This window comes from Triturus cristatus, chromosome 1_1, assembly GCF_964204655.1.
Source record: "Triturus cristatus chromosome 1_1, aTriCri1.1, whole genome shotgun sequence".
In the NCBI taxonomy this organism is placed as follows: domain Eukaryota; kingdom Metazoa; phylum Chordata; class Amphibia; order Caudata; family Salamandridae; genus Triturus; species Triturus cristatus.
This window is the reverse complement of record NC_140579.1, coordinates 237,061,728-237,088,048: the sequence shown is the minus strand read 5'-3', so window position 1 is coordinate 237,088,048 and position 26,321 is coordinate 237,061,728. Positions and strand designations below refer to the sequence as shown.

Sequence of the window (26,321 nt, the reverse complement as noted above, 5' to 3'; positions counted from 1 at the left end):
CTTACAAAGAGGGCCCCAAGACCATTAGACCATTGGTGTAAGTATCTCAGATCAGGGCCAGACTGGGAATGCAAACCAGCCCTGGCAATTACATCGGGTGGGGTGTGGGGCTAATGGGTGCTGGTGGGAAACACTGCTGCTGTTTTCGTTATAGAGAGGCGATATTGTAGCACTGATGCAAAACCGGCCCCCAGTAACAAAAACGGCCCCCACCGGTCAAAAAACGGTACCCACCCTTCCGGCCCACAGGGAAAACGTCCGGTGCCCGCTACGGCCAGTCCGGCCCTGTTTTAGATTGTCCACCCCTACTTAGGGCTGGAGCCTCATGTAATTTTTTTTCTGATTGGGTTTGCCAATAAAAGCCTCGTAGCCAAAAACACCCCACAACTGACTCCACATTCCGAGAGAAAACTGCCAGTGTTTTAGCGTCTCGCTTGGGAGTTTGTTTTTGTAAACAAAGGGGGCATATTCTCAAGGAGCTATCGCCGAGTTAACAGCACTTTATCACAGCCAAAGTTGCGATAAATTTAACGCTCCATTCACAAGCTGGTGTTAACAGCCCATTACACCAGTTTACCCGTGATAGCAGCCGCAAAAAACATCGCCACAGATGACCCCCTTCAATTGTCGCTAATGAGATGCAGAGTACAGCTACATCGGCAATAAGACCACAAAACAGGTGATAAGGTGCATTAGCATGAAATTAACACCAGCTCTGACCTGGTGCAAAGTCGGTCCACAGCCTGCACCACAAAATGGAGCCCAGCCCAGAGCCACACCTGAAGGGCAACAGATGCCATGGAGCCACTGATCATGCAGCTCGGAACCCCAACAGGGCCACAACACCCACCGCCACCACCCCAGGACACCCCTTCCCCGGGCACCCACCCTCCCAGCCAAAGACATGCCACATCAACTACACAGAATCATGTACCAAATAATCCGCCTGATGTTGCACAATCACATTTGGTGACATGCATTTGTCGTCACAAAAATGAGCATCACACATCCACCTTTGATGTAACAAATGAAAATGTATTCAAAGAAACACAGAATAGAAATGAAGACACATGGCGGCTCCCCTCGGGACAATCCGTAGGTAACAGCCTGCAAGACAAAAATCATGATGAGAAGGTGTGTCTTGCGCACATCAAAGGACAGAGAGAGAGCGAAGGAGAGAGAGGGAGAGAGAAAGAGAGGGAGAAAGAGAGGGAGAGAGAGAAAGACGGACAGAGAGGGGGAGCGAGAGAAAGACGGACAGAGAGGGGGAGCGAGAGAAAGACGGACAAAGAGGGGGAGCGAGAGAAAGATGGACAGAGAGGGGGAGCAAGAGAAAGACGGACAGAGATGGGGAGCGAGACACAGATAACAGAAGAGATGGACAGGGAGACAGAGTACCGACAATGCGCACCCAGGCCACACTGCTCACCTGCTGCCATCGGTGTCTCTCCAACCACGTGCCGGTATGTAGTGCAGTTCACTAGGTCACACATCTGAAACAGATCCGTCATCTGAAACAAAGTCCAGATACATGAATGGCAAAGTACATACAACTGCACAAGACATCATTGCCTGTCCGCCCCTGTGCACCCAGGCAGATGCACCCCAGCCCCTTCCACCACCCAGCGGTGCATGCCTCCCCTGCACACCCAGGCCTCACTGCTCATCTTCCGCCCTTGGTGTGTAGTAATGATGGCTCACCACGTGCCGCTGCAAGCCACATTCCCGGGGCCCGCGGACATGGTACCCTCCACATCAAGCAGGCCCGCTCCGCAGGCAGCCAGGTCTCACATTTGATTCTCGGTCTTGATTTCGCCATGGCAGAGGACATACCAGTGCACCCGGTATCATCGCAGGCTGCACACCCACTCAGCCCTTGAGGTGCCACTAACTCTGTGATCCGGGATGTGATGCCACGTGGCGGTAAGCCCGCGCTGCCCGCTGGCTCTGGCCTACACTGCGGTTCAGCAGGGCACACAGATCCTGAGCAGTCCGGACCACCGGAACGGGGCATCATCGCAGGCTGCACACCCGCTCACCACTTAAGGTGCCCCTACCACAGTGCCCCCAAAGTCACTGTCCCATGGCGGTGTGCCTGTGCCGGTCGCAATGTATCCGGTGCCACCAAGTCTGTGTCCCACAGTCATGGACCCTGTATGATTGGGTATCGTGTTGCGGAAGCCATCATGTCACCTCCGGTCCTGGGGAATGTGATGTTGCAGGGCCCGAACCCCTCATGCCTACATTAACACCACACAGATGCACCCAGATAGAGAGTGGAAATGGCGTCGAGCACGTGCGGCCGGCCCTTTTTATTGGCAGTGTCACATGTCCTGTGACACTTGTGCTGGATGGGTGTGGTGTGGGTGTAAACCAGCCGTGAGGGAGTGGCTGTGGCATGCTGACAACTAGACCTGTGAGCAGCAGATCACTATAGGAAAGACATGGCACATGTAGCATTGCCGTCTCACCCTTTGAGCGTAAGCAGAGTGGGCTGGCCTGGTGTATGCCAGTCCAGCGTAAGGGTTTGTGAATGACCCCAGGGCCCTGTGCATGGATCCGTACTGGGCTGGACAAGAAAGTAACTCATCTGTGTGTCCCTGTTGTTGTGTCAGCGCCAGCCGGATCGCATTCAGAAATGTGTCACCTTGTGACCCCTGTTCTACGACATGAGCCACATGGACGTAAGAGAAGTCCAGTGAGCCCACATTCATCCATACTCGAAAGACCATAGACATGACACATCTGTGTGAATATGAATGTTTAATGCACATTCAGTGGAGTGTTGCATCTGGAGTAGTACAGGCCATGCAAACCCCACATGACGATGTTGGCCCGTGGAGGGCCAACCAGGGTCGTTCAGGGAATGTCAAGCCCAAAGGAAGAGGAAGAGTTCAGTCCGCAGTCTGATTGCTGTGTCATTGGCGATCAAACAGCATATGGCAGTCCATGTCGAGGTCCAAGGTGAGTGCCCCAGAGTGCATCGGGGGACAGTGGAAGGTGATGATGCAGAGGGCAGTACCAAGCTGAAGCCGGACCTATGGCTGAGATGCATGCTGCTGCGTCCTTCTTACCATGAGTATATTTAAAGAACAAGGGGACCCCAGTGGTGAGACCAGGGGTAATTTTAAGGCGGTGTTTAGAACAAAGGTCTATTGGAGGCCAAAGTGTCCTCAGGTAGCCTGGGCTACTAATGATTTAAAAGTAGGATTTAGTCAGATGAAATAATACAAGGAAGTCCCGGAGGGAGTTGTGTACTCAATATATGTTGGGACACAAGGTTTGAAATGACAACACATTTATTATCTGCATAAATGGAATATCATATACTTAAATAATAGTTATAGTGCTCACACAGGAAGTGAAAGTGCGTGAAGTGGGGAAGTGCTGGTGACATTTAAAAATTACATAGCATTGAAAAACAACAACAGTGGTCTTCAAAACTCCTAAATAAAATGAATGCAGTAATGGAGTTTTTGTTGGAGAGGTCGACGACGTTTCGATCTCATAAAATTGAGATCATCATCAGGATGAGAGTGTGAGCAGAAAGAATCTATAGGAAGGAAAAAGATTCAAAACCTTGGTCCTGGAAGCTTGCACATACAGCAGTTGTGCACAAGGCTATACTGACTATATAAAGGCCGGTTTCTAAAGTGGGGCCAGGCGTGGATCAATTACACGATTAATTGGTATGAAGGAACGCGCGTGAGAAGTACGCGGGGACTGTGGTAAGTGCTTACAGCGTTGAGGGAAAAGGAAGGCATGTGGTAGAACGCTGCAGAGCCTACGTGAGAGATAACGTGGGCATATATGAGAATCAAGGTACAACTAAATCGTGAAGGAGAGGCATTAAGGAAGAGACGCGCCAGTTACGGAGTAAAGGAGGCAGGGTCCTGAGTTAGGGTGAAGTGGAAGCAACGGTGTTCCTGCTTACTTGGTGGGTAGAGCGAATACATGCTCAGAAGGCACAGGCAATGGGTATAGCTTGAGCCTGTAGGTGGGTGCGTCAGCAATTGAACTAGTGGTGAAGACAGGTCTAAGAGTAGGAGAACGCAGTGTTACAGTGCGAGGCACAGGTATTAGAGGGGGGCGGGAGGCAGTAAGAGTTGGAGCCCATTCCTGGCAAGTGACACGTGTCACTCTGTCATGTGGCATATGCCACAGCTCATGTTACATGTGCCACAGATTTTTTACATTCTCTTTCATGATTAACTGGACATAATGTCAGTTAATGATTTTCAAAGGTCTATCTTTCACTCTACTAAGATAAATAAATAAATAATAATAAAAAAAAAATATACATTTTTTTTCTCAGTTGGGGTTTGAATTCAACCTGTGTGAAACGGTACACATAGCCCCTGTTATCTACCACTATACCATGGGCTCTACTATTGAAATCTTCCCCAAAAGGGTTTTTGTCATACAAAAAGGGTGCTGTCCTACTTTTATTTCCATGATCTTTTTCTTTTACATGAGACACATTCACTCTTGATTTCCATGCTTTATATACAAATAGCCCTTCCTTTTTTCAGTCTGCTACTTACCCCATGCATTTCTTATTCTTACACAATCATCCCCAAATTCTCATTCCACTAAATAAGGGATTTCTTTTATAGCAAACCTGTCCCCCCTTCCACATGCCACAGCATGCCCAATGCCTGACATGCACTATGACTAAGGAGGCCATAATTCTCCCAGACAGTGCTAGGGGGTGATTTACAAAGGCACAGCTTTCATTTGTGGAATTTAGAAAACAAATATTTAAAAAATAAATTGATTTTCCCCAGCTGGGGTTTGAACGCTGGTCAAAAAGCACTCAGAGCCCCATTGAACTGCCACTGTACCATCTGTTTTGCTGGAAATTCCAGCAGCCCAAAGCCTTTTTGTCATAGGAAAACTGTGCTGGTCCTTCTTCTATTTTCATAGTGTTTGGATTTTACATGCCAGAAATCCACTCTTGATTTACATGCTTTATATACAAATAGGCCTTCCTTTTTATCAGTCTGCTACTTGCCCCATGCATTTCTTATTCTTACACAATCATCCCCAAATTCTCATTCCACTAAATAAGGGATTTCTTTTATAGCAAACCTGTCCCCCCCTTCCACATGCCACAGCATGCCATCAATGCCTGACATGCACTATGACTAAGGAGGCCATAATTCTCCCAGACAGTGCTAGGGGATGATTTACAAAGGCACAGCTTTCATTTGTGGAATTTAGAAAACAAATATAAAAAAATTAAAAAAATCGATTTTCCCCAGCTGGGGTTTGAACCCTGGTCAAAAGGCACTCTGAGCCCCTGTGAACTGCCACTGTACCATCTGTTTTGCTGGAAATTACTGCAGCCCAAAGCCTTTTTGTCATGGGCAAACTGGGGTGGTCCTTCTTCTATTTTCATAGTGTTTGGATTTTACATGCCAGAAATCCACTCTTGATTTCCATGCTTTATATATAAATAGGCCTTCCGTTTTTTCAGTCTGCTACTTGCCCCATGCATTTCTTATTCTTACACAATCATCCCCAAATTCTCTTTCCACTAAATAAGGGATTTCCTTTATAGCAAACCTGTCCCCCCCTCCACATGCCACAGCATGCCATCAATGCCTGACATGCACTATGACTAAGCAGGCCGTAATTCTCTCAGACAGTGCTAGGGGGTGATTTAAAAAGGCACAGCTTTCATTTGTGGAATTTAGAAAACAAATATAAAAAAAATTAAAAAATCGATTTTCCCCAGCTGGGGTTTGAACCCTGGTCAAAAAGCACTCAGAGCCCCTGTGAACTGCCACTGTACCATCTATTTTGCTTGAAACTTCTGCTGCCCGAAGCCTTTTTCTCATGGGAAAACTGTGCTGGTCCTTCTTCTATTTTCATAGTGTTTGGATTTTACATGCCAGAAATCCAACCTTGATTTCCATGCTTTATATACAAATAGGCCTTCCTTTTTTTCAGTCTCCTACTTGCCCCATGCATTTCTTATTCTTACACAATCATCCCCAAATTCTCTTTCCACTAAATAAGGGATTTCCTTTATAGCAAACCTGTCCCCCCCTTCCACATGCCACAGCATGCCATCAATGCCTGACATGCACTATGACTAAGCAGGCCATAATTCTGCCAGACAGTGCTAGGGGGTGATTTACAAAGGCACAGCTTTCATTTGTGGAATTTAGAAAACAAATATAAAAAAAATTAAAAAATCGATTTTCCCCAGCTGAGGTTTGAACCCAGGTCAAAAAGCACTCACAGCCCATGTGAACTGCCACTGTACCATCTATTTTGCTTGAAAGTTCTGCTGCCCGAAGCCTTTTTCTCATGGGAAAACTGTGCTGGTCCTTCTTCTATTTTCATAGTGTTTCGATTTTACATGCCAGAAATCCACTCTTGATTTCCATGCTTTATATACAAATAGCCCTTCCTTTTTTTCAGTCTGCTACGTGCCCCATGCATTTCTTATTCTTACACAATCATCCCCAAATTCTCATTCCACTCAATAAGGGATTTCTTTTATAGCAAACCTGTCCCCCCCCTTCCACATGCCACAGCATGCCATCAATGCCTGACATGCACTATGACTAAGGAGGCCATAAGTCTCCCAGACACTGCTAGGGGGTGATTTACAAAGGCACAGCTTTCATTTGTGGAATTTAGAAAGCAAATATAAAAAAAATTAAAAAATCGATTTTCCCCAGCTGGGGTTTGAGCCCTGGTCAAAAAGCACTCAGAACCCCTGTGAACTGCCACTGTACCATCTATTTTGCCAGAAATGTCTGCAGCCCGAAGCCTTTTTGTCATGTGAAAACTGTGCTGGTCCTTCTTCTATTTTCATAGTGTTTGGATTTCACATGCCAGTAATCCAACCTTGATTTCCATGCTTTATATACAAATAACCCTTCCTTTTTTTCAGTCTACTACTTGCCCCATAGATTTCTTATTCTTACACGATCATTTTTTTTTTGTTGAACTTTTATTTAACGTTTTGCACATTACAACCATACCATGACACAGCATGAGTATATCGAGTGACTTGTACATCTAACAAGAGATCACAGGTCTCCACACCGTCTGGGCACGTATTTCCGTCAGAGAGCCACGCCCTTGTTCAGTTCTGTAAATGATAGATGACCCCCCTTGTCCCCTGGGCCCTCTTCCTGGGGATAGCTTAATAGTGTTATACAACATAGGAAAGACATACTTCTTGTAGACTTCACATTACATCCCCGCAACCCTGATATGCAAGTCTGATCCCCCTCTCTAGACCCCTGCCTCCCGCTCCAAAGCTGGGGGGTCCGCCGCCTCCGCGGCGGTCAATAAAATGTAGTTCTGAAGGGGTCCCCAAATATCCTTCGGTCTAGACATTAACGGAAGGGTCTCGGCGTATGTAGCCAACTGTCCCTGGCAATAGGTCAGGGCATCAATCCACTCTTTGTATTTAGGAGCCCTTCCTCTACCCCACCTACAGGCCACCCTGCGCCTGGCCAAGAGCAAAACCATACCAGTGAATCTACGATGAGCCTGAGGGAGGCGCGCTGTGTAACCTAAAAGTGCCAGTACGGGGTCCCCCTCCACTGCTGCTCCCACCATCCTCCTGAGAGCCCGGAATACCTGTGTCCAGAAATCTTGTACCCTCGGGCATTCCCATGCTAAGTGTAGAAAGCCTGCTCCTGGACGGTGGCACCGTTCACACCTATCGTTATCCGCCATTGCGAAGCGAAACTTTTTAGCAGGCATGTAGTAAAGACGCTGTAAGAACTTGTAGTGAATGACCCGTAGTCTACTACTAGCAGATACCCTTGCAGTTTGCAGGCAGCAGTACTCCCATTGCTCGTCCGTCACCTCCCTCCCCAACTCCTCACTCCATTGGGTCCGCGCCGTGCATTGAGGTCCCAAGTGGTGTGTGCGTATGGTATGGTATAGTCGAGACACCAGATGTTTGACATCAGCCGATACCAACATCTGGTGTAAAGCGCGAAGATCTCGGGCTCCTGCGGGAACCCTGGAAGAAAAGCACGTAGGCCCTGCTGCAGCCGGATATATAGAAATGTATCTAAGGCCGAAGGAGAGGCCTCACCAAATATTTGAGCAAGCGAGCCGAACTTACCGCTCTGAAAGAGGTCTCCCCAAGTGGCAATCTGCACCCGGGCACACAGTTGATGAAAGACCTTTTCCCGCAGAAGCGGCATACGTGGATGATAGGAGAGCGGAAGCTTCGGGGAGTACAGGAACGGCGAGCCACAGAGTCCCACTACATCATGCCACGCGTCCACTGTACACGTTACAGTGGTGGGCGGAATATCTCGGGTACGCCTCGAGGCCAATATCATTCCATCTAATGGGAGGGGGTCCTCCAACCAGTGTTCTGCGGCCACCTGTGGCATGAACGGAGGAGGACGGATCCATTAATAGGCATAGTGGGCCTGCGCACTCAGATAATATATTTCAAAATCAGTAATGTCAAATCCCCTGCGAGCGTAAGGTTGGGTTAGCATGGACCATTTGAGCCTAGGCTGTTTGCCACCCCAGAGCAGCCTAATAAGTTCGGATCTGAGGGTCTTAAAAAAAATTGCCCAGGGTGGTAAGGTATATTCAGGAACAGATACAAAAATTGTGGAAGCACCACCATCTTTATCAAGGACGCCCGTCCCGCCAGCGACAGAGGCAGGGAAATCCATCGGGTGACATTATCAGAGAGTCGTTGCACCGCAGTGCCATAGTTAAGGCGGAGCAGCTCATCTCGATCTCTAGAGAGCTGTATTCCGAGGTATCGAAGATCAGAGTCGCACCAAGTCAGCGGGTAGTCTAGATCAAACCTGGCGGCTGCCGCGGTCAGCGGGAATACCTGCGATTTCCCCCAATTAATATGTCCAGCTTCGTCGACAGGGGCATTTGCATCATTCGAGGAGCCGTCTGACCCTGAGGAGCTGTGGGGAGCAATCAGGTGCTGCTGACAGGAGGTGAAAGATCGGCGCACGGGACTCCAGAGCCCATGAGTCTGTGTGTGGCTCAGCTGTGCTGCGGCCCGCCCACCCGCCCTCTCCCTTGTTAAATAAGCTCGCGGAACCCGCTGGCGCGGGTCCCGCTTCGTCGACAGAGGCATTTGCATCATTTGAGGAGCCGTCTGACCCTGAGGAGCTGTGGGGAGCAATCAGGTGCTGCTGACAGAAGGTGAAAGATCGGCGCACGGGACTCCAGAGCCCAGGAGTCCGTGCGTGGCTCAGCTGTGCTGTGGCCCGCCCACCCGCCCTCTCCCTTGTTAAATAAGCTTGTGGAACCCGCTGGCGCGGGTCCCGCATCGTCGACAGGGGCATTTGCATCATTCGAGGAGCCGTCTGACCCTGAGGAGCTGTGGGGAGCAATCAGGTGCTGCTGACAGGAGGTGAAAGATCGGCGCACGGGACTCCAGAGCCCAGGAGTCCGTGCGTGGCTCAGCTGTGCTGCGGCCCGCCCACCCGCCCTCTCCCTTGTTAAATAAGCTCGCGGAACTCGCTGGCGCGGGTCCCGCTTCGTCGGGCATTTGCATCATTCGAGGGGCCGTCTGACCCTGAGGAGCTGTGGGGAGCAATCAGGTGCTGCTGACAGGAGGTGAAAGATCGGCGCACGGGACTCCAGAGCCCAGGAGTCCGTGCGTGGCTCAGCTGTGCTGCGGCCCGCCTACCCGCCTATTGTTTCACGCCCCCATATTACCCCTTGTCTGCCGCTGCGCGGGACGCGAGCGGGACGCCCAGGACGAAGCCCGGACAAAGGGCGGACAGTCTGTGACAGTCCGGGACAGGAGGGGGCTGGCGGGGGACACAGATTACTGAAGCTACCATGATGTTTGCCCAGTAGGTTGGATTGTTCACCATCATTGCTATTAGGCCTGTATTTTGTGTTGAGGACTAATATGTACTTTCAGGCTAAAAGTCACTAATTGTGAAAGGTAATAGGTGTGTTGCATATCGTGGGGGTCATTTTGTTATATTTGCATTGGTGAGTCGGGCAACTGGGTTAGGTCCGGCTCACAATGTCCAAAGCTAAAATTGCTATGGCGACCACCACAATGGATAATTACTTGGTCAAGAAGGTTGATAAAATCAACCACGATCGGAGGAAGTCTTTGGGGCGGTCGGGGTCACAAGCCGTGTCTCCCCCCTCACTTAATCGATCCACTCCTCTGTCGATTACTAATCAGGATGTTAGTAGCAACCCTGACTGTATGAATGGTTCTACTTTGGTTGCCCCATTGGATAAAGTAAGTCCGGTTAATATAACCTCAGAGGTCTCTAATGATTTGGAAGTCAGCCAAGCAATCTCTTTAGATCCATCAATTCCTATTATGACGGCCCCAAGGCCACAGAGATTAGTACGCTCTTGTAGGAATAATAGTAAGATTGCCCAGTCAAAGCGAGGGGGGAACCGGACCACTAAGAGAGTTGACCCCTCACCGCACAGTGCTGTTCGTGACCAAACAATAGTTTCGGATGGTACTATAGCTACCTTGGACAGTGAGCAACTTGATTTTTTGATTAATGCTATAGATGCCAAGTTTGACTTACTTGTTAAACCCCTATTGATTAAACTCGATACAATTACAGATGAAGTAGTCAGATTGGGAGGTTTATTGGAATCACATATGAATGCCTGTACAGGAACTAAGATTAAGGATAATCAACAGGGTTCTGTTAAGGCCCCCTTTATAATCTCTAATAAGGCAATACCAACGGCCACGAGCATTAGTTCTAATGCTTGTATTGGGGATATTAATGAGGAGGTAACTGTCGTACATGACTCTCCCCAGTTGCCGGGTCGAATCAAACCCTTCCCAAGTTCAGTACTTATGAGTCAGGCAGGACCTAATGTAAAAAGTCCTAACAGCCCACAGCTTGATTTACCACCGGCGTGTGCCCCTTTCGTGGCAGTTCTAACTAACGTCCCTCCACTTAGAGAGACAGGTACTAATAATAACTATAGAGAACCCCATGCCTCACTGAAGAACAAGACCGTGGATTGGCTCCAACGTCAGTGTGGCTTCCCTGTAGGTCTATCAGACGATATTCTAAGCACCAGAAGAGTTAACTGGATAGGTAACTCTCGCAAGAATTGCGGTGGAGATTGTATAGTTATTAACTTTCGAAATCCACATCTCACCTCCACTGTTTTGCTTAAAGCCGCCTCACTCCCTACTCAAGATCAAGGGATCTCTCTACGCCCTCTAGGGTATTTTTATAGGAATCATTATATCCATCCTAATGTTGAGCATACCAGGGGGGGGGACAGAGAGCAGAATATGCGTGCTGGCCTTAATGTCACTACGTCTAATAAATTCCAGCCTCTGAGTGGACTTGATTGTAATGACTGACTGGTACCCACTCTTGTAGATACAGGGATTGCAGGTACTTCCCTAGGAGAAGGGGGTAGTGGTGCAATCCCTGGGGCACTAGATATAGTGGGGCACAAAGGCATATGTGGCTTTATGGTTAATCCTAATAATGATCCCGGTGGCTGCAAAGTAGGGAGTACGGTTCTTGATGGTAGGGTAGGGGACCCTCTTATTAGGATCACGCCCCCGGCTAACAATGGATTTATACCCTCAAACAATACTTCCCACAAAGGTTTGTGTTCAATTGCCTGTTGGAATGTTGCAGGTCTTTCACAAAAGGACACCTGCCTGGGCTGGCCCGAATTTATTAATAATTTTAAGATAATATGTTTACAGGAAACCTGGTGTTTGGACCCCATTAACTATAACAGTTTTGTTTCTTACCAATTACCGGCTGTTGCCTCCCCTTCTGGCAGGGCAAAGGGTGGGCTCCTGGTTTTGAGATCAGTGGAAATACCTATCACTGTAAAAAAACATGTTCTGGTCGGGGTCCACTCCCAGATTTTATGGCTTTGTCAGGAGCAAGGTAGAAATACCCTTTTAATAAATTTTTATAATAACATTTTTGATAATACTAGGCACCAGGTAGTGCTTGCTTTGGAGACTGCATTGGTTGACATAATTACAAAGCATGATATTGATTTTGATCTCATTTGGTTAGGGGATTTCTATATTGTTGCATGTCCCTTCTCTGCCCATAGAGTCTGTGGTTTTGTAAATAGTAGTGGGGAGGGTGTTCCCCACTTTTCCCATAACCTCTATGGCGACTCATTGAATAAAATCTTGATGACTTATGATATGGAGATGATGGTAAATATGAAAAATGATTCTGGAGAAATTATTCCCACATTCACGGGCAGGAATGCAAATACTGTGATCGATTTTATTTGCATATCTTCAAGTTTAGGCCCCTGGTGTATGGCCCCGGTGGTAGTTGACAATTTACTCAGCGATCATAATTGTATAACTATTGAGGCAATACTCTGGAAGGAGAAGCAGGGTCCTAAAACCTGTTCAATCACCAACATTGAACCACATCGCCCAAACGGAACCAGAATCAGGTGGAAAGGTGACAAAGCAGATATTCTGTCTGATTCCATTATTAAAAATTGTCTAGCTGATATTGTTGTTATTTTAGGGAGCGAGGAATTAACAGATGAAACTGTCCTTAAGTTTATTGACATTAATTTTAAAATTGATAACAAATTTACCAAATTTTTTAAGGGCAAGACATGTCAACAAAGGGGGTGGTTCAACCATGCTAGCACTATCGCGCTTAAGGGGCTTAAAGCAGCATTGGCAGCCAAACAAAGGGATAGAACGGTGATTAGGGAGCTTAGAGCCACCTACCAGGCTGCAATCAAATATAGGAAGACCGAATTAAGACAAGAGGCTTGGGATAAGTTAGATCAGGCAGCCGAAACATCAGATTCTTCCTTATTTTGGGCAACAGTCAATAGCCCCTTTTTAAAGGATGACAAAATGCCAGAATTGACGGCTAATGTTAGCTCAGAAAGCTGGGTTTCCCACTTCTCTACGATTTTTGAGTCGGACAAATCAAGGGATGTGGGCAGGGACAGCTGGCCTGTTGTTCCTTTAGATATATCCGTTGCTGAAGTACTGGGAAGTATTATCGCTAGTAGGGGTGGTAAGACCCAGGGGCCCGACGGGATGCCTGTTGACTTGTACAAAAAAGAACCGAAGCTGTGGGGCCAGTTGCTAACTAACGTGTTTAATGCTGCTGTTTGTAAAGGTGTCCCACCCACTTGGGAGGAGTCGATTATTATTCCTATCTTTAAGAAGGGAGACAGGGGGGATGCAAAGAACTACCGCCCTATCTCCCTTCTTGATTCCTCAGTGAAAATTATGAGTAGGGTGCTTCTGGTTAGATTAGAGGAATGGGCCGAATCTAACAATATATTGGCTAATTCTCAATTTGGATTTAGGAAGGGACGCGGGACCATCGAACAGTGTCTTAACCTAGAACTATTAATAGGGAAGTATACGAAGGCCAAGAAAGGTTCTCTCTTTCTCTGCTTTGCAGATTTGAGCAGTGCCTTCGATATGGTGAACCATAATATTTTATGGGTAAAATTACTCGAAATGGGGGCACCCGAGGGCATTGTTTATTACTTGGCCCGATTATATGCCAATTTAAGTTCTAGTGTTCGCTATGGCCCAGGAGGGGAGCGCACCCCAAAGATTAATATTAGGCGTGGTATTAGACAAGGGTGCGTGCTTGCCCCTTTACTTTTTACTCTCTTTATTAATGATGTAGATTCTGTTTTAAAGACTGTTGCGGCAGATGCACCTAAAATTAACGATTTTAACGTCCCAGTTTTACTTTATGCGGACGATGCCGTGATTTTGTCCAGGACCCCTATTGGCCTACAACGCTTAATGGATAGGTTTTCCCGGTTCATTAAGGAAAGAAAGTTGCTGATCAATAAAACGAAAACCTATGTTATGGAATGTGGATTAGGACGTAAAAAACCCCATCCATATTTTATTGATGGGCATAAAGTGCAAACGGTGGATTCTTTCAACTACCTTGGTATTACATTCTCTAAGACAGGCAGCTGGACAGGCGAGATCACCCTTGTTAGGGCCAGAATGGCGAAATGTGCCCACGGGGTATTCAAGTTTGCAACTAAAATAGGGGACAAACGGATTAAAGATATGCTAAAAATCTACCAAATGAGATGTCTCTCAATCGCCCTCTATGGTGCTGGTGTTTGGGGACATGTTACGGTTGGGAGCCTACAAGTGGAGGAAAACCTCTTCCTTAAGAGACTCCTATGTTTACCTACTTCGGCTTCCAACGATTTGGTGCACAGGGAGTTTGGAATACATCACCTTTCAGATTTAATCGCCCTTAGACCATTAATGTTGTGGCGTGCAATCTGGATTAAGGAAGAGACTTCCTTAAATAGAGCCATTATTAAAGATTGTCTCTCTATTGATAACCACCAAAAGATCCCATGGATTAAATTTGTTATTAGCTGTTTTTCGGAGATTTATGGTTTTAATCTAGGAGAAGGTTGTTGTGTTGCCTCAAGCCTGTCGAAAAAAGAGATGAAGACCATCTTTATGAGCCATAAGTCTGAGAGGCGTGGGAGGGCCAGTGGTAACTTAACTACATGTTCGCTCTACGGAAGATTTTGTGAGACGGCAGGTTATCAACCGTATTTGAGCTTCGTTACCAGACCTTCCCATCGGTTTGTTTTAACAAGATTACGGTTTGGGACAGTGCATCATTTGGTGGCCTTCCCATGCGCTAAAAAACATCCGATTGGCCCATGTCCTTGTGATAATATTACTGCACAAAGCACCATGCACTTTTTATTGTTGTGTAAACTTTATGGTAATTTCCGCTCAGCCTTTTTAAAACCTATTTTTAAGAAGTATGGAGTCAGAAATGTAGTGGATTCGATGAAACTGTTTTTTAACCCGCCATCTGATGTATGTTTTTTTACTGCCACCTTTCTTCTTCAAGCAATCAAAGCAAGGCCTAGTATGATTTTTTAATTGTTTTTACTTCCCAGATTGCTGTATTTGTATTGTAAAGTTTTGCATCAGGGATTGCTATTTTGTTTTTTATTGTATTTATATGACTGTTGTATTTGTAATGTAAATGTTTGTGCCTTTATGGACTTTGTGTTTAAGCTCCGAATAAAGCCTTATGAAATGAATGAAATAAAATATGTACCCTGGATAGCCTGCCAAAGATGATAAATTCGCGGAGCGGTGGGTTAATATTCTGCTGAGGGTCCCTCACATACAATGTAATGTCATCCGCATATAGGGATACCTGTATCTGACGCTGAATACACCGGAACGCCTTGTCACCGTGGCACTGTCTCAGCCTGGAGGCTAATGGCTCCATTGCTATGGCAAACAGCAGGGGGGAAAGCGGGCACCCCTGTCGCGTACCCCGGGTTATGGGGAAGGCTTCAGACAGGCGCCCGTTGATTAACACCCTCGCGGTGGGTTTGTAATACAATAGTCGAATCCAGGAGACAAAGAGAGGGGGGAACCCCATCCGTCCCAGGATCCCAAACAGGTAATCCCATTCCACAGAGTTGAATGCTTTCGTAGCATCAAGGAACACCGCGGCCAATGGCAGCTCCGGAGCCACGTTTTGCAAAAGGAAGAAGAAGGTACGCAGGTTGAGAGAAGTATCGCGTCCCGGCACAAATCCCGATTGGTCGGGAAGTATGAGCCTTCCCAGTAGCAGCGACACTCTGTTGGCAATGACTTTTGCCAGGATTTTCATATCGCAGTTAATAAGCGATAGCGGCCTATATGAGTTGCAAGAGTCACCAGATTTGCCCGGCTTCAATAATGAAATTATGAGTGCTTCACGCATTGATCGGGGAAGTGCCCCAGCCTCCTGCGATTCCTCGTACACTTCTTTGAGGACCGGAGCCATTACGTCTATGTATGTTTTATAGAATTCAATAGGGATGCCATCTAGGCCCGGCGCCTTACCCCATTGCGTTTTCATTATTGCCTCTCGTATTTCGTCGAGTTAGAACGGTAAGCAGAGAAACCCACGATGTGTATCAGAGAGCCAACCCAGCGCAACATCACCCAGGAACTCTTCAAGATCCAGCGAGCCACTGCGCTGTGTGGTGTAGAGGTTGGTATAGTGCGTCGTAAATGTATCTAGTATGAGGGCAGTGTCCCTGTGTCTCTGCGCCGTCGTGTCCCGAATTTCCAAAATAAAGTCAGTGAAGCGTGGTCGCCTAAGCACCTCCGCCAATGCCCTTCCTGGTCTCTCGCCCTCACCATATCTGCGGGCCTCCCAGTATCGTCCACGGAATTTTGCCTCGCGCTGAGCAGTTTCCTCATAATCTGACAGTAGTGCACGAAAGTCAGCCTGCACCTTACCCGTCTCACCCAGTTCCATGCGGTGCTCTAAGGCTTTGAGGTTTGTTTCCAGGGTCTTCAATGTCCCTTGTATATCCCTGAGCACTCCGAAACATTTGGAAATACAGAACCCCCTCATTGTCACCTTAAAGGCCTCCCAAATCATTTCCACACTATCCACCGAGCCCCTATTCCATTGAAAAAGTCCCTTATCTCTTCCCCCAACTCATGCTGAAACACTGCATCTAGCAGCGCTGTTGGCTGCAATCGCCACCTAGGTCTGGGTTTGTCATAGCCTGGTGGAGAAAGAGTTATCCTCACTGGACAATGATCCAGGACTGTGACGCCGCACTTAGCGACGGCACCAGCCCCCTGGTAAGGAGGATGTAATCTATTCTTGCCCAAGTGGCCACATGTGCCGTGAAATGTGTGCCTTCCTTGGCCTGGGGGGGGAAGTGTCGCCAAGCGTCTACCAGACCCCCCTCCTTTAATATGTCCTGAAGCACCCCTTGGGTGTGGCTGTAGTGGTGGTGGGTAGGGTTAGATCTGTCAAGTGCAGGGTTAATCACCGCATTGAAGTCTCCGCCCCATATGATATGAGTTGATCCTATGTCTAGTATCTTACCCCAGAGTGTGGTGAAGAAATCAGGTGTGTCTGAGTTGGGGCCATAACAGCAGGCCAACGTAACCGAGTCCGCTCCCAGCCTTCCCCAGGCAATAACAAAGTGCCCCTGTGAGTCCACCACAGACCCTGCCAGGTCAAATGGCGTCTGTTTTTTAATTAAGATCGCCACCCCCCGTGCATAGGAGGAGTATGAGGAGAACAGCCTATGCACCGCCCATTTAGCAGCAAACGCATTGGGGAGTGTGGGGTTGACATGTGTTTCCTGTAACATAGCTACATTGATCTGATGCCGATCCAAGTAAGCTAACACCTGCCGCTTCTTCCTAGGGTCTCCTAGTCCCCGGACATTCCATGATATGATCCCTAGTCGTGACGTGGAGGTCCCAACGCTCATGTCCCCTATGTGAGGCGGGCTGAGAAGAATATTATTGCTCCCTCCCTCGCTCCCGGGCAGGGGGCCGGAAGTGGCCTCTCTTGTTTATCGCCCCGAGTTGTGACCGTGCTCTCTTTATCTGGTACGTGCCTGTCTCTCAGCTCGTAGTGCTGTGTCGCGTACTCCCTAGCTTGTGTTGAACCCCAATGTTGCCCTCCCACTGAAGCAGCCCCAACTTGCCAGAATCACGTTTCCCTCCCCCCCTCCCTCCCTTCGAACCACAACTTCGTAAATGCCTTTCTTGACATGCAAACTAGAACCAAAGGGGTTTGCCCGCTGGGGGGAAACCCTAGGTGGCAATCCGGAAACCCCCCGCCCCCAGAGTCCATGGGTGATGAAGTAGCCGAACCCTGTAGGGGACCGGGGGGGGGGGGGGCCCCAGCGCCATCCTGAATAATGAGCCCACATAAGCGCACTGTTCAAGGCAAGGTGCAACAACGACCCACTACTATCTTAACAAGTCAAATTTAACCAGCAGTTCTTTATGCTAGTCCCTCTCGTCTCCCCCCAGCCCCCTACTCGGGGCATAGCTGGTGGTGATATATATCAGTCTGGCGAGGTAGAGCGCCGCAAGGTAACCGGCGAGCCAGTGCCGCCCCCAGCGCGTTTGAGGTGCTTGAGAAACTCCTCCACCTGCTGCGGGTTGGTGAAAAAGCGCTGTTTGCCCTGGTGGGTGATCCTGAGGCGCGCCGGGTATAGCAGAGCATAGTCTATCTGCGCCTGTCTTAGCTTATTCTTTACTGCTAAGAATTTACGTCTGTCCTCCCGCACCGCAGCCGTGAAGTCTGGATAAATGGAACAAGTAACCCCTTCATAGTTGAGTTGCTGTTTGCTTCTAGCCACTCGGAGTACAGCATCCCTGTCCCTGTAATTAAGGATCCTGGCGATGATAGGATGAGGCGTACCCCCCGGCGGCGGACGCGGCCCCAGAGAACGATGAGCGCGCTCCACAATGAAGTGAGGGGATAGGTTCTCCGCACCAATGGCCGATAACAGCTGTTTCTCCATGTAGTATTCCAGTCGGCCCGTGTTGGTGGTCTCCGGTACGCCAAGAACGCGGATGTTGTTTTGCCGACTCCTCGCTTCTAAATCCTCATTCTTGGCAGCTATAATTTTCAATAGTTTGTCCATTTGCGCTACCTGTGTGGAGACCCTAGTGGAAGTATCCTCGGCATCCGAAATTCGACGCTCCGCCTCCCGTAGGCGATCCTCGTGTTTATGCAGTTTGTGCACAATGGCATCCATGCGCGTGGACATGCCGTCCATTTTGTCGGCAATGGTCGCAAACTCCTGTCTAACCTCCTGAAGGATCAAAGTCAATTCACCTGTCTTCTCGGTAGGGCCCCCAGCAGAGCTCAATTCTTCCGAAGCCGCCCGCTCCTCCTGCGGGGCGCGGTTTATCTTTTTCGCCTCAAACGTGAGGCAGGATTGTTTGGCGTCCGATTTCCCCATCGTGAGTGCTGCCCAGAAATCTGCGCTAGTCTCCACGTGCCCACTCCCACGAATTGCGACGAAGTCAAGCGCAGCAGCACGCAGTCCCCCACCACCACTCAGCCAGCGTGTTAGATCCGCAGTCCGGCTCCCGCGCCAGTCCACACTCCGGAACTCCTCCCACCGGGGGGGCAACCAACAATGCCAATCTCTGGGTTTTGTGGCCAGAGCGATCGGGGGAGCGCACTACGGGGCCCCGTCCATCTGGGCCGCGCCTTTCCCCAGTCAGCAGTTGCCACCCGTGTGCATTGTGCCAACAGGCAGTTCACCTTCGGTTCATGCTGCCCCACGCAGCGTTATGAGTCGCCGTGTCCCGCATAGCCCCCCCAGGGCGACCACGGACCTCCAGATAGAAGAAAGAATGGGGGGGAGGAGTGAAGGTCCAGAGGGCGCCGCTGCACCTCCAAAAGTCTGCTCCTCTCTGTCTGCAGCAGCCAGCCGTGGAGCCTCGACCCGCTGCCTCCGCCGCCCGCCTCCCGGCACGCCGGCCAGGCAGCTCCAACGCAGGCCCCGAAGGGAGCTCTCAGTGCCGGGTGTCTCCCTCCTCCCTCGGGTCAGTCCCGGCCAGTGGACACCCGCTCACCTGATGAAATCGCCCGGTCGAGCCAGACCAGGTCCGCTATCCGCCACCGGTACCAGGCCCTGAGGCCTTGCCGCCACGAGTGCCGCCGCGGCCTCGCGTTGGTCCTCCCGCCAGACTCAGTTCTGCTTGCGATCTCCTGTGAGCGGCGTCACGGCGCCCGCAGCCATTTCCCTGCTGCGGGAGCTCCCCAGCTGTCCGAAATTTCTGCCAGCCGCCCTCGGAGTGCCAGTCCGTAGGCACAATCGTGGGCAGCTCTCAGCGATGCTTGTGAGCAGGATCTTTAGCGGATTTTAGGCACCGGCCGGCAGGAGCCTCACGTCCGTGCGGCCATCTTGCGCGGCGCCACCTAGCGCCCCCCCTATTCTTACACAATCATCCCCAAATTCTCATTCCACTAAATAAGGGATTTCTTTTTTAGCAAACCTTTCCACCCCTTCCACAAGACACAGCATGCCATCAATGCCTGACATGCACTATGACTAAGGAGGCCATAATTCTCCCAGACAGTGCTAGGGGGTGATTTACAAAGGCACAGCTTTCATTTGTGGAATTTAGAAAACAAATATAGAAAAATAAAAAAAATCTATTTTCCCCAGCTGGGGTTTGAACCCTGGTTAAAAAGCACTCTGAGCCCCTCTAAACTGCCCCTGTACCACCTGTTTTGCTGGAAATTTCTGCAGCCCGAAGCCTTTTTGTCATGGGAAAACGGTGGTGGTCCTTCTATTTTCATAGTGTTTGGATTTTACATGCCAGAAATCCACTGTTGATTTCCATGCTTTATATACAAATAGCCCTTCCTTTTTTCAGTCTGCTACTTGCCCCATGCATTTCTTATTCTTACACAATCATCCCCAAATTCTCATTCCACTAAATAAGGGATTTCTTTCATAGCAAACCTTGCCCCCCTTCCACGTGCCACAGCATGTCACAAATGTCTGATATGCACTGGCTTGACTAAAAAGGCTACAAATCTCCCAGACACTGCTAGGAGTGATTTACAAAGGGACATCTTTCATTTCGGTAAAATAGAAAAATTAAGGGAAATATTATAAAAACAAATTTCTCCTGGTGGGGTTTGAACCATTGTAAAAACATATGCTTTTTCCTCAGTAATGACCAATGCACCATCTATAACCATGATGAAGTATACTACACACAATTGTTTTTACACCACACTTTTTCTTCTTCCCATGTGCCACAGCATGTCACACATTTTTTTACATGGATTGGCATGACTTAGGGGGCTCTTGAGAGCCATCGAACAAGATGGCCGTACTGCAGTGAGGCTCTGTTAGCCCAGGACTATAAACCGCCAGAATACTCCTTCCTAAGGTGGCGAAAACTGCCTTTAAACACGTTATGCCCAACGTGACTCACCAGGGAGCTGATGAGACGAGTGCGGACTCGCTGACACCATGCAGTGATCACATGCAGCGCATCCCTGTTTTGCGGCCTACGACTGTTCAAGATGGCGGCAAAGATTTGAGCAAACCGGGTCTGCATTGCCTGGCCCTGCTGTACGGAATTGCTGCAGAGAGACCCCGGCTGCACCACTGCCAGGAACCAGGAGCTGCCCAACGCGGAGCTACACTACGGGGAGAGGGCCGTCCGCTGAGTGAGATCGGGACCGGCTGAGGTAGGCTTGCGCCAACGCTAAGGCTGAGCTGGCCTGAGCCCACGCTGCTTCCCCTCAGAGACCTTGGGCCTCGGCTGAGGTGATGGGCCGCTCTGATGTGAGTTGCGAGATTGCTGATGCTGCTGGCTCCCCGTTCCCCATTCGCACACTCACCTGGGGCCTGAAGGGGTCGAGAGGAGAACACTGTTGAGACGCGCTGCTAGAAGGGCGCTGATAGACCTGTGCGACCTGTACAGCGCCAGGAGGCGGCGCATGGAATGGTGATGCCTTGATCCTGGGGCGCAGAGCAGCCTTGCTGCCTTGTAATACTCGGTAAGACAGGCAGAAGTGGACATTACCTGCAAAATCCGAAGCAAGACACGCTGCTTTTTGTGGGCCCTGGCCCTCTTCAGCAACACAAGAATCAGGTCGGAGGGTGAAGAGTTGGGCCGTGGCAGAGCCAGGGCTCGCCTAAATAACCGCACGAAGGCACAAACTGGCCTGTATAACCGCCCAAAGGCACAAACTGGCGCCTGTTGACCTGAGTGGGATCTGCGCACCCTGAGGGACAAGAGGAGCTAGCTGCTGCATCCTGATCTTCCTGAGAGGCATACCGTGCCCGCCCATACCACGCAGAGGGGACAATCATGGGTCCAACGGATGGCACAGCATCAACTACCCCACAAGATACAAATATAAAAGAACTTCTCCTCATGATGTGCCAAAGCCTCACTTCCATCGAGTCCAAAATGGACGCCATGAATATGAACATGGACTACAGCACACAAAGGTTGGAGAAGCATGATGGCCGCATTACCTCTGAGTGCCGTGAACAACTCCAAGAGATGGATAAACTGTTAAAAATTATTGCTGCAAAGACTGAAGACTTGGAGGCGCGTTCACGCAGGAACAACGTGCTTATAGTGGAGAACCCGGAGTCTATCGCAACTGGCTGCATGGAGGTCTGTGTAGAATGACTGCTGCTTGGGATCTTTGGCGTGGAGGCAATCTCCAGAGTTCTAGTGGTGGAGAGAACCCATCGCTCACTTGCAGCCAGACCGCCATGGGGCACGCCTCCGTGGCCCATACTGGCGCGGTTACTCAATTAAAAGGACCACAACACAGTGCTGAGATTAGCAAGGGAAAAGCAAGAACTGGTTTACGAAGGGAACAAACACTCGATCTACCCAGACTTCAGCACGGCAGTACAAGAAGCACGCAGGAAGTTCCTACCGGTCAAGCGGAAACTCCAGCAAACCAAGATACAGTACTTGATGCTCTAGCCCGTCAGACTGCGAATCCCCTACCATGGGATGACACACATCTTTAACACCCTGCAACAAGTTTAAGATTTCTTAAAAACTGTTAAGAGACGGTCACCCATAACGCGGGATGGTGATCCCGGCTCCCGACGGACGCCACTTGCTCCTGAAGAAGACTAAGGCTAGGTCATTATATGGAATTGGTCACCGGCATCACTGGTAAGACTATACATTCCCTATTTCATTGCTAATCGGTTTGAAAATATGTGCCAGCCCTGGGGGGAATGGCCACACACGGACCCTGATGGATCCAGCATGGGTGGTGCTGCCGGGACTAATGAAATCGCCAAGCAATAATGACTTCCCGCGCATCCTCGCTCCTGCGAGGTGCGCTGACAGCCTCTCTGGTGCATTCCTCCAGTGGGAATTCCCTGAATGATGTAGTGTGTTGAAGTTATGTTACTAATTGACTCAAATGTTAGTATACTGCTTTTACCAGTCTTAGTTTTGTATAAGACACACCTCTTGCACGTTACTAAATTGTCCTTAATGAGTCTTTTCTCCTGGCGGTGCCAACATCCATCCTTGCACAATACGGCAGGCAGAACACATAATGGGGGGTTTGGGAGGGATACTATTTACCTACGGGTTTGAGATGCCGGTATGGGTGGGGGGCGGTCTTACTTTTGATACACAGAGCGGTGCTGCACCGATTAATACTGAGCACATACAATTACAAGAGCATAGAGAACGATCCATGCAAACTCACCATGGCAGAACACATTGACCCCTCCAGTCCCAGAGAGGACAAGACAGATATAGCGGTGCCAAGAGCAGACAAGACCCACGTCTACTCTTCCTGAGATGGAACATTTAAGGACTCCAAGACCCTCGCAAACGCAGGCAGATCCTAGGATACTTAGACAGACACCAAGTGCAGGTGGCTATGTTGCAATAAACACACTTGGACCCTAAAGCAGCACCAACCGTTTGGAAAGAAATGGGCAGCACACAGCTGCTTCTCCTCCTACTCGACATATGCTAGAGGTACAGCAATCCTCATCAAAGATAGCATAAGATACTGCACAAGATAGATACACTACAAGATACACAGGGCAGATTCATCGTGATGTGGGGCAGATTAGAGGGACACACAGTAACCCTTGTTAGTTGCTACGCCCCCAACATTGCCAGCTACTTTGATAAGGTATGGGGTCGCATATTAGCAATAGGTTCCACTTTCATTATATGGGGAGCTGATTTCAACTTAGCTCTACACTCTCTTTCCGATTGCTCACATGGCACCTCATCCTCACATCCGCAGGCAACCAAACACCTCACGGGCATCATGGCAGATCACCAGCTATTTGACCCCTGGAGGTCCCTCCATCCATCATGAGGGGAGGGCACCTTCTAGTCTAGTGTGCACTCCAGCTGGTCATCTATAGACCTATGGTTGCTGTCGAAGGATCCAGGCTGTGACGCACTTGGCGCAAACCTCCCTAGACCATCCCCCCCTGCTCATGAGACTAAAGCCGCCGGACAATGAATCTCCATATCGCTCCTGGCGACTCCAGCCCACATCCTTGCTAGATAGAGCCTTCTGTGAAGAAATACATCAGGAAATTCTTCAAGTCTTCCCTCACAATAAAACAGTGTCTCAACACTTGCATGTGTATGGGAAAGCTTCAAGTCACCAATCGGGGGCTATGTATAGCCAAAATCAGAGGGATCCTACGTTCTATCAGGGGAACACTAAATAGACTATAAAGAGACTTCAAACAAACAGAGGAGCTCATAACTTCCGCCCCTAGCCCAAAGAGAAAGGTCCAGCTTAAAGATCTACTAATTAAGTATTTCAAGGAGGCGGAACATGAATCTAAATTCCAATCTAAATATCATGTGGCCAGATCATTCGGTGAAGGCAGGCATCCCGGCAGGACTCTGTCCGACGCAACCAGACCCCCTAGATTCGCTAATCAGATTTTGTAAATAATAGAGGAGGAAGGCACTACGCATATCGAATCGCAGGAGATCCTTAATAATTTGACTGACGACTATGCAAAACTCGCACGCATAGAAAAGTACCTCCAGAAATAGCGTGCTACTTAGAGGACACTGCTCTTGGGTGGACCAACGACTCTCGCAGAGAGTTTCTGTCTGCCGATATATAGCGGAGGACGAAATCCGGGCTGCAATAATGGGCCTGCATTCCGTCAAGGCCCCAGGACCCGATGGGCTCCCGGTGGACTTTTATAAATGTTACATAGACAAGCTAGCCCCCTTCCTTAAGCAGGTCTTCAAGGAGGCCAGAGAGATTGGGACTCTTCCCATGACATTGCGGCAAGCCATGATCACATCCCTGCTCAAACCAGGCAGAAAGGCCAGCGGCTTTAAGGTCTACAGACCCCTGTCACTCATCAACTGTGACATCAAGATCCTAGCTAAAGTCGTCACAAATAGGTTGACATTGCTGATGGAGGGCCTGGTCCTCCCAGACCAAGCAGGTTTCATACCTGGCAGGGCCACCTCCCATAATCTGCGCACAACATTCGCATTACTGCATGACATTGACCCGGAGATCAGCGCAGCATATATCTGCTTAGATGCCATTAAAGCCTTTGATTCCCTGAAATGGGATTACATGTTCATAATATTGGGTAGAATGGGCCTTCCCCAGCCATTCCTGGCATGGATAAAGCTGCTGTATGGCTGGTCTAAGGCCATTATACAGATTAACGGTCTATACTCCAATCCAACCCCCATTATGCGAGGCACACGCCAGGGCTACACTCTGTCCCATTTGCTTTTTGCTCTCGCCATCGAACCCCTCGCGACCAAGGTACGGCAACATCATAGAGAGCATGCTATACCATACCCCTCACGTCAGATACTAATATCATTATATGCCGAGGATGTCACCCTTTATTTACGGGACCCATAGATTAGCCTCAAACCGATCCTAAGAGCGTTCATCAGATTTAGTTTCCTCTTGGGGATAGGGATCAACTGGAGTAAATCGCAGATTTTTCCCGCTCACTCCCAGCACTGTTCAGTTCCCATTGAAATGGTGCGAAATGGAAATAAAATATCTAGGCGTGATAATAACAAGAAATAAATAAGAAACGCTTTGCGCAAACTGTGGCACTGTGCTTGAAACCATCACTAACTGGGTGTCTCGATAGATCACAATGCCATTCTCACTGGCTGGCAGATTGGCCTTGATGAAAATGGTCCTATTACCTAAATTATTGTATATATTCAATAATATACCCTTTAACCCGGGACGCCTCTTCTTTGACACCCTCTGATCAATACTCATCAGACTAGCATGGGGCGATAAACAACCCCGAGTGGGATGGCGGACGGACCATGACGCAACCATGCCTAAATGGGGGTCTTGAGGCCCCAGATATGGAGCTATATTTTCTGGCTGCTCAAGCCCACTACACAATATATTGGCTCCCTCTGCCACCCTTTATGCCACACCTGGCCATCGAGCAGGGATATATGGCTCCTATGCCCACAACCTACTTTTTGGGAACACGCGTCCCTCAAGTAGCCTATCACACAGTAACCTGCACTAACCAAGCCTGGGATCGCCTAGCTAAAATAGTGGGCTGTATGCCACAAGATGCTCCGTAGGAGAGACCTAAACTGCTGGGGCGACCTTTACCGGGGGTGCGTTCGGGGTAAGGCAGGAGTTAATGACTGGAGATAATGTCACTCCATTGGAGATATTTCTTTGCATAGGACTGAAACACAAACTTAGGGCCAATGTCCTGGGATTCCCTCAGGAACCCCCAACTCTATAAACACTACACACCCTATTCAAAGTGGCTGGACCGGAGCACGCGTTTTCCTGCATATACTGGGCCGCACCGCTCGAAAGGAAACAGCCAAAACACGGGGTCAGGGAGGCATGGGATCATGAGCTGGAGCTGTCCTTGATGGACGGGTGGTGGATATATTGCTGCACACAGACATAAGCTATTATACACTTCAAATACTTGCATCAAACTTTCTATACACCCATTTGGCTCTACAAATACAAATTGAGAACTGACGACCTATGTGA

At 49.0% G+C, this 26,321-nt stretch overlaps 1 protein-coding gene across 1 annotated transcript in view; it reads right to left on the bottom strand.

Moving 5' to 3' along the window:
* Positions 1-934: 934 nt before the first annotated feature.
* The window catches only part of LOC146870059 (uncharacterized), a 313,115-nt gene continuing 287,728 nt past the window's right edge, over positions 935-26,321 (bottom strand). The window contains exons 5-6 of the mRNA XM_085640903.1: positions 1,430-1,511; positions 935-1,107 (exon numbers count right to left, since the gene is read on the bottom strand). Of these exons, the coding sequence (XP_085497029.1) occupies positions 1,040-1,107; positions 1,430-1,511 (150 nt within the window). The 3' untranslated portion in view covers positions 935-1,039. The remainder of the gene's footprint in view (positions 1,108-1,429; positions 1,512-26,321) is intronic.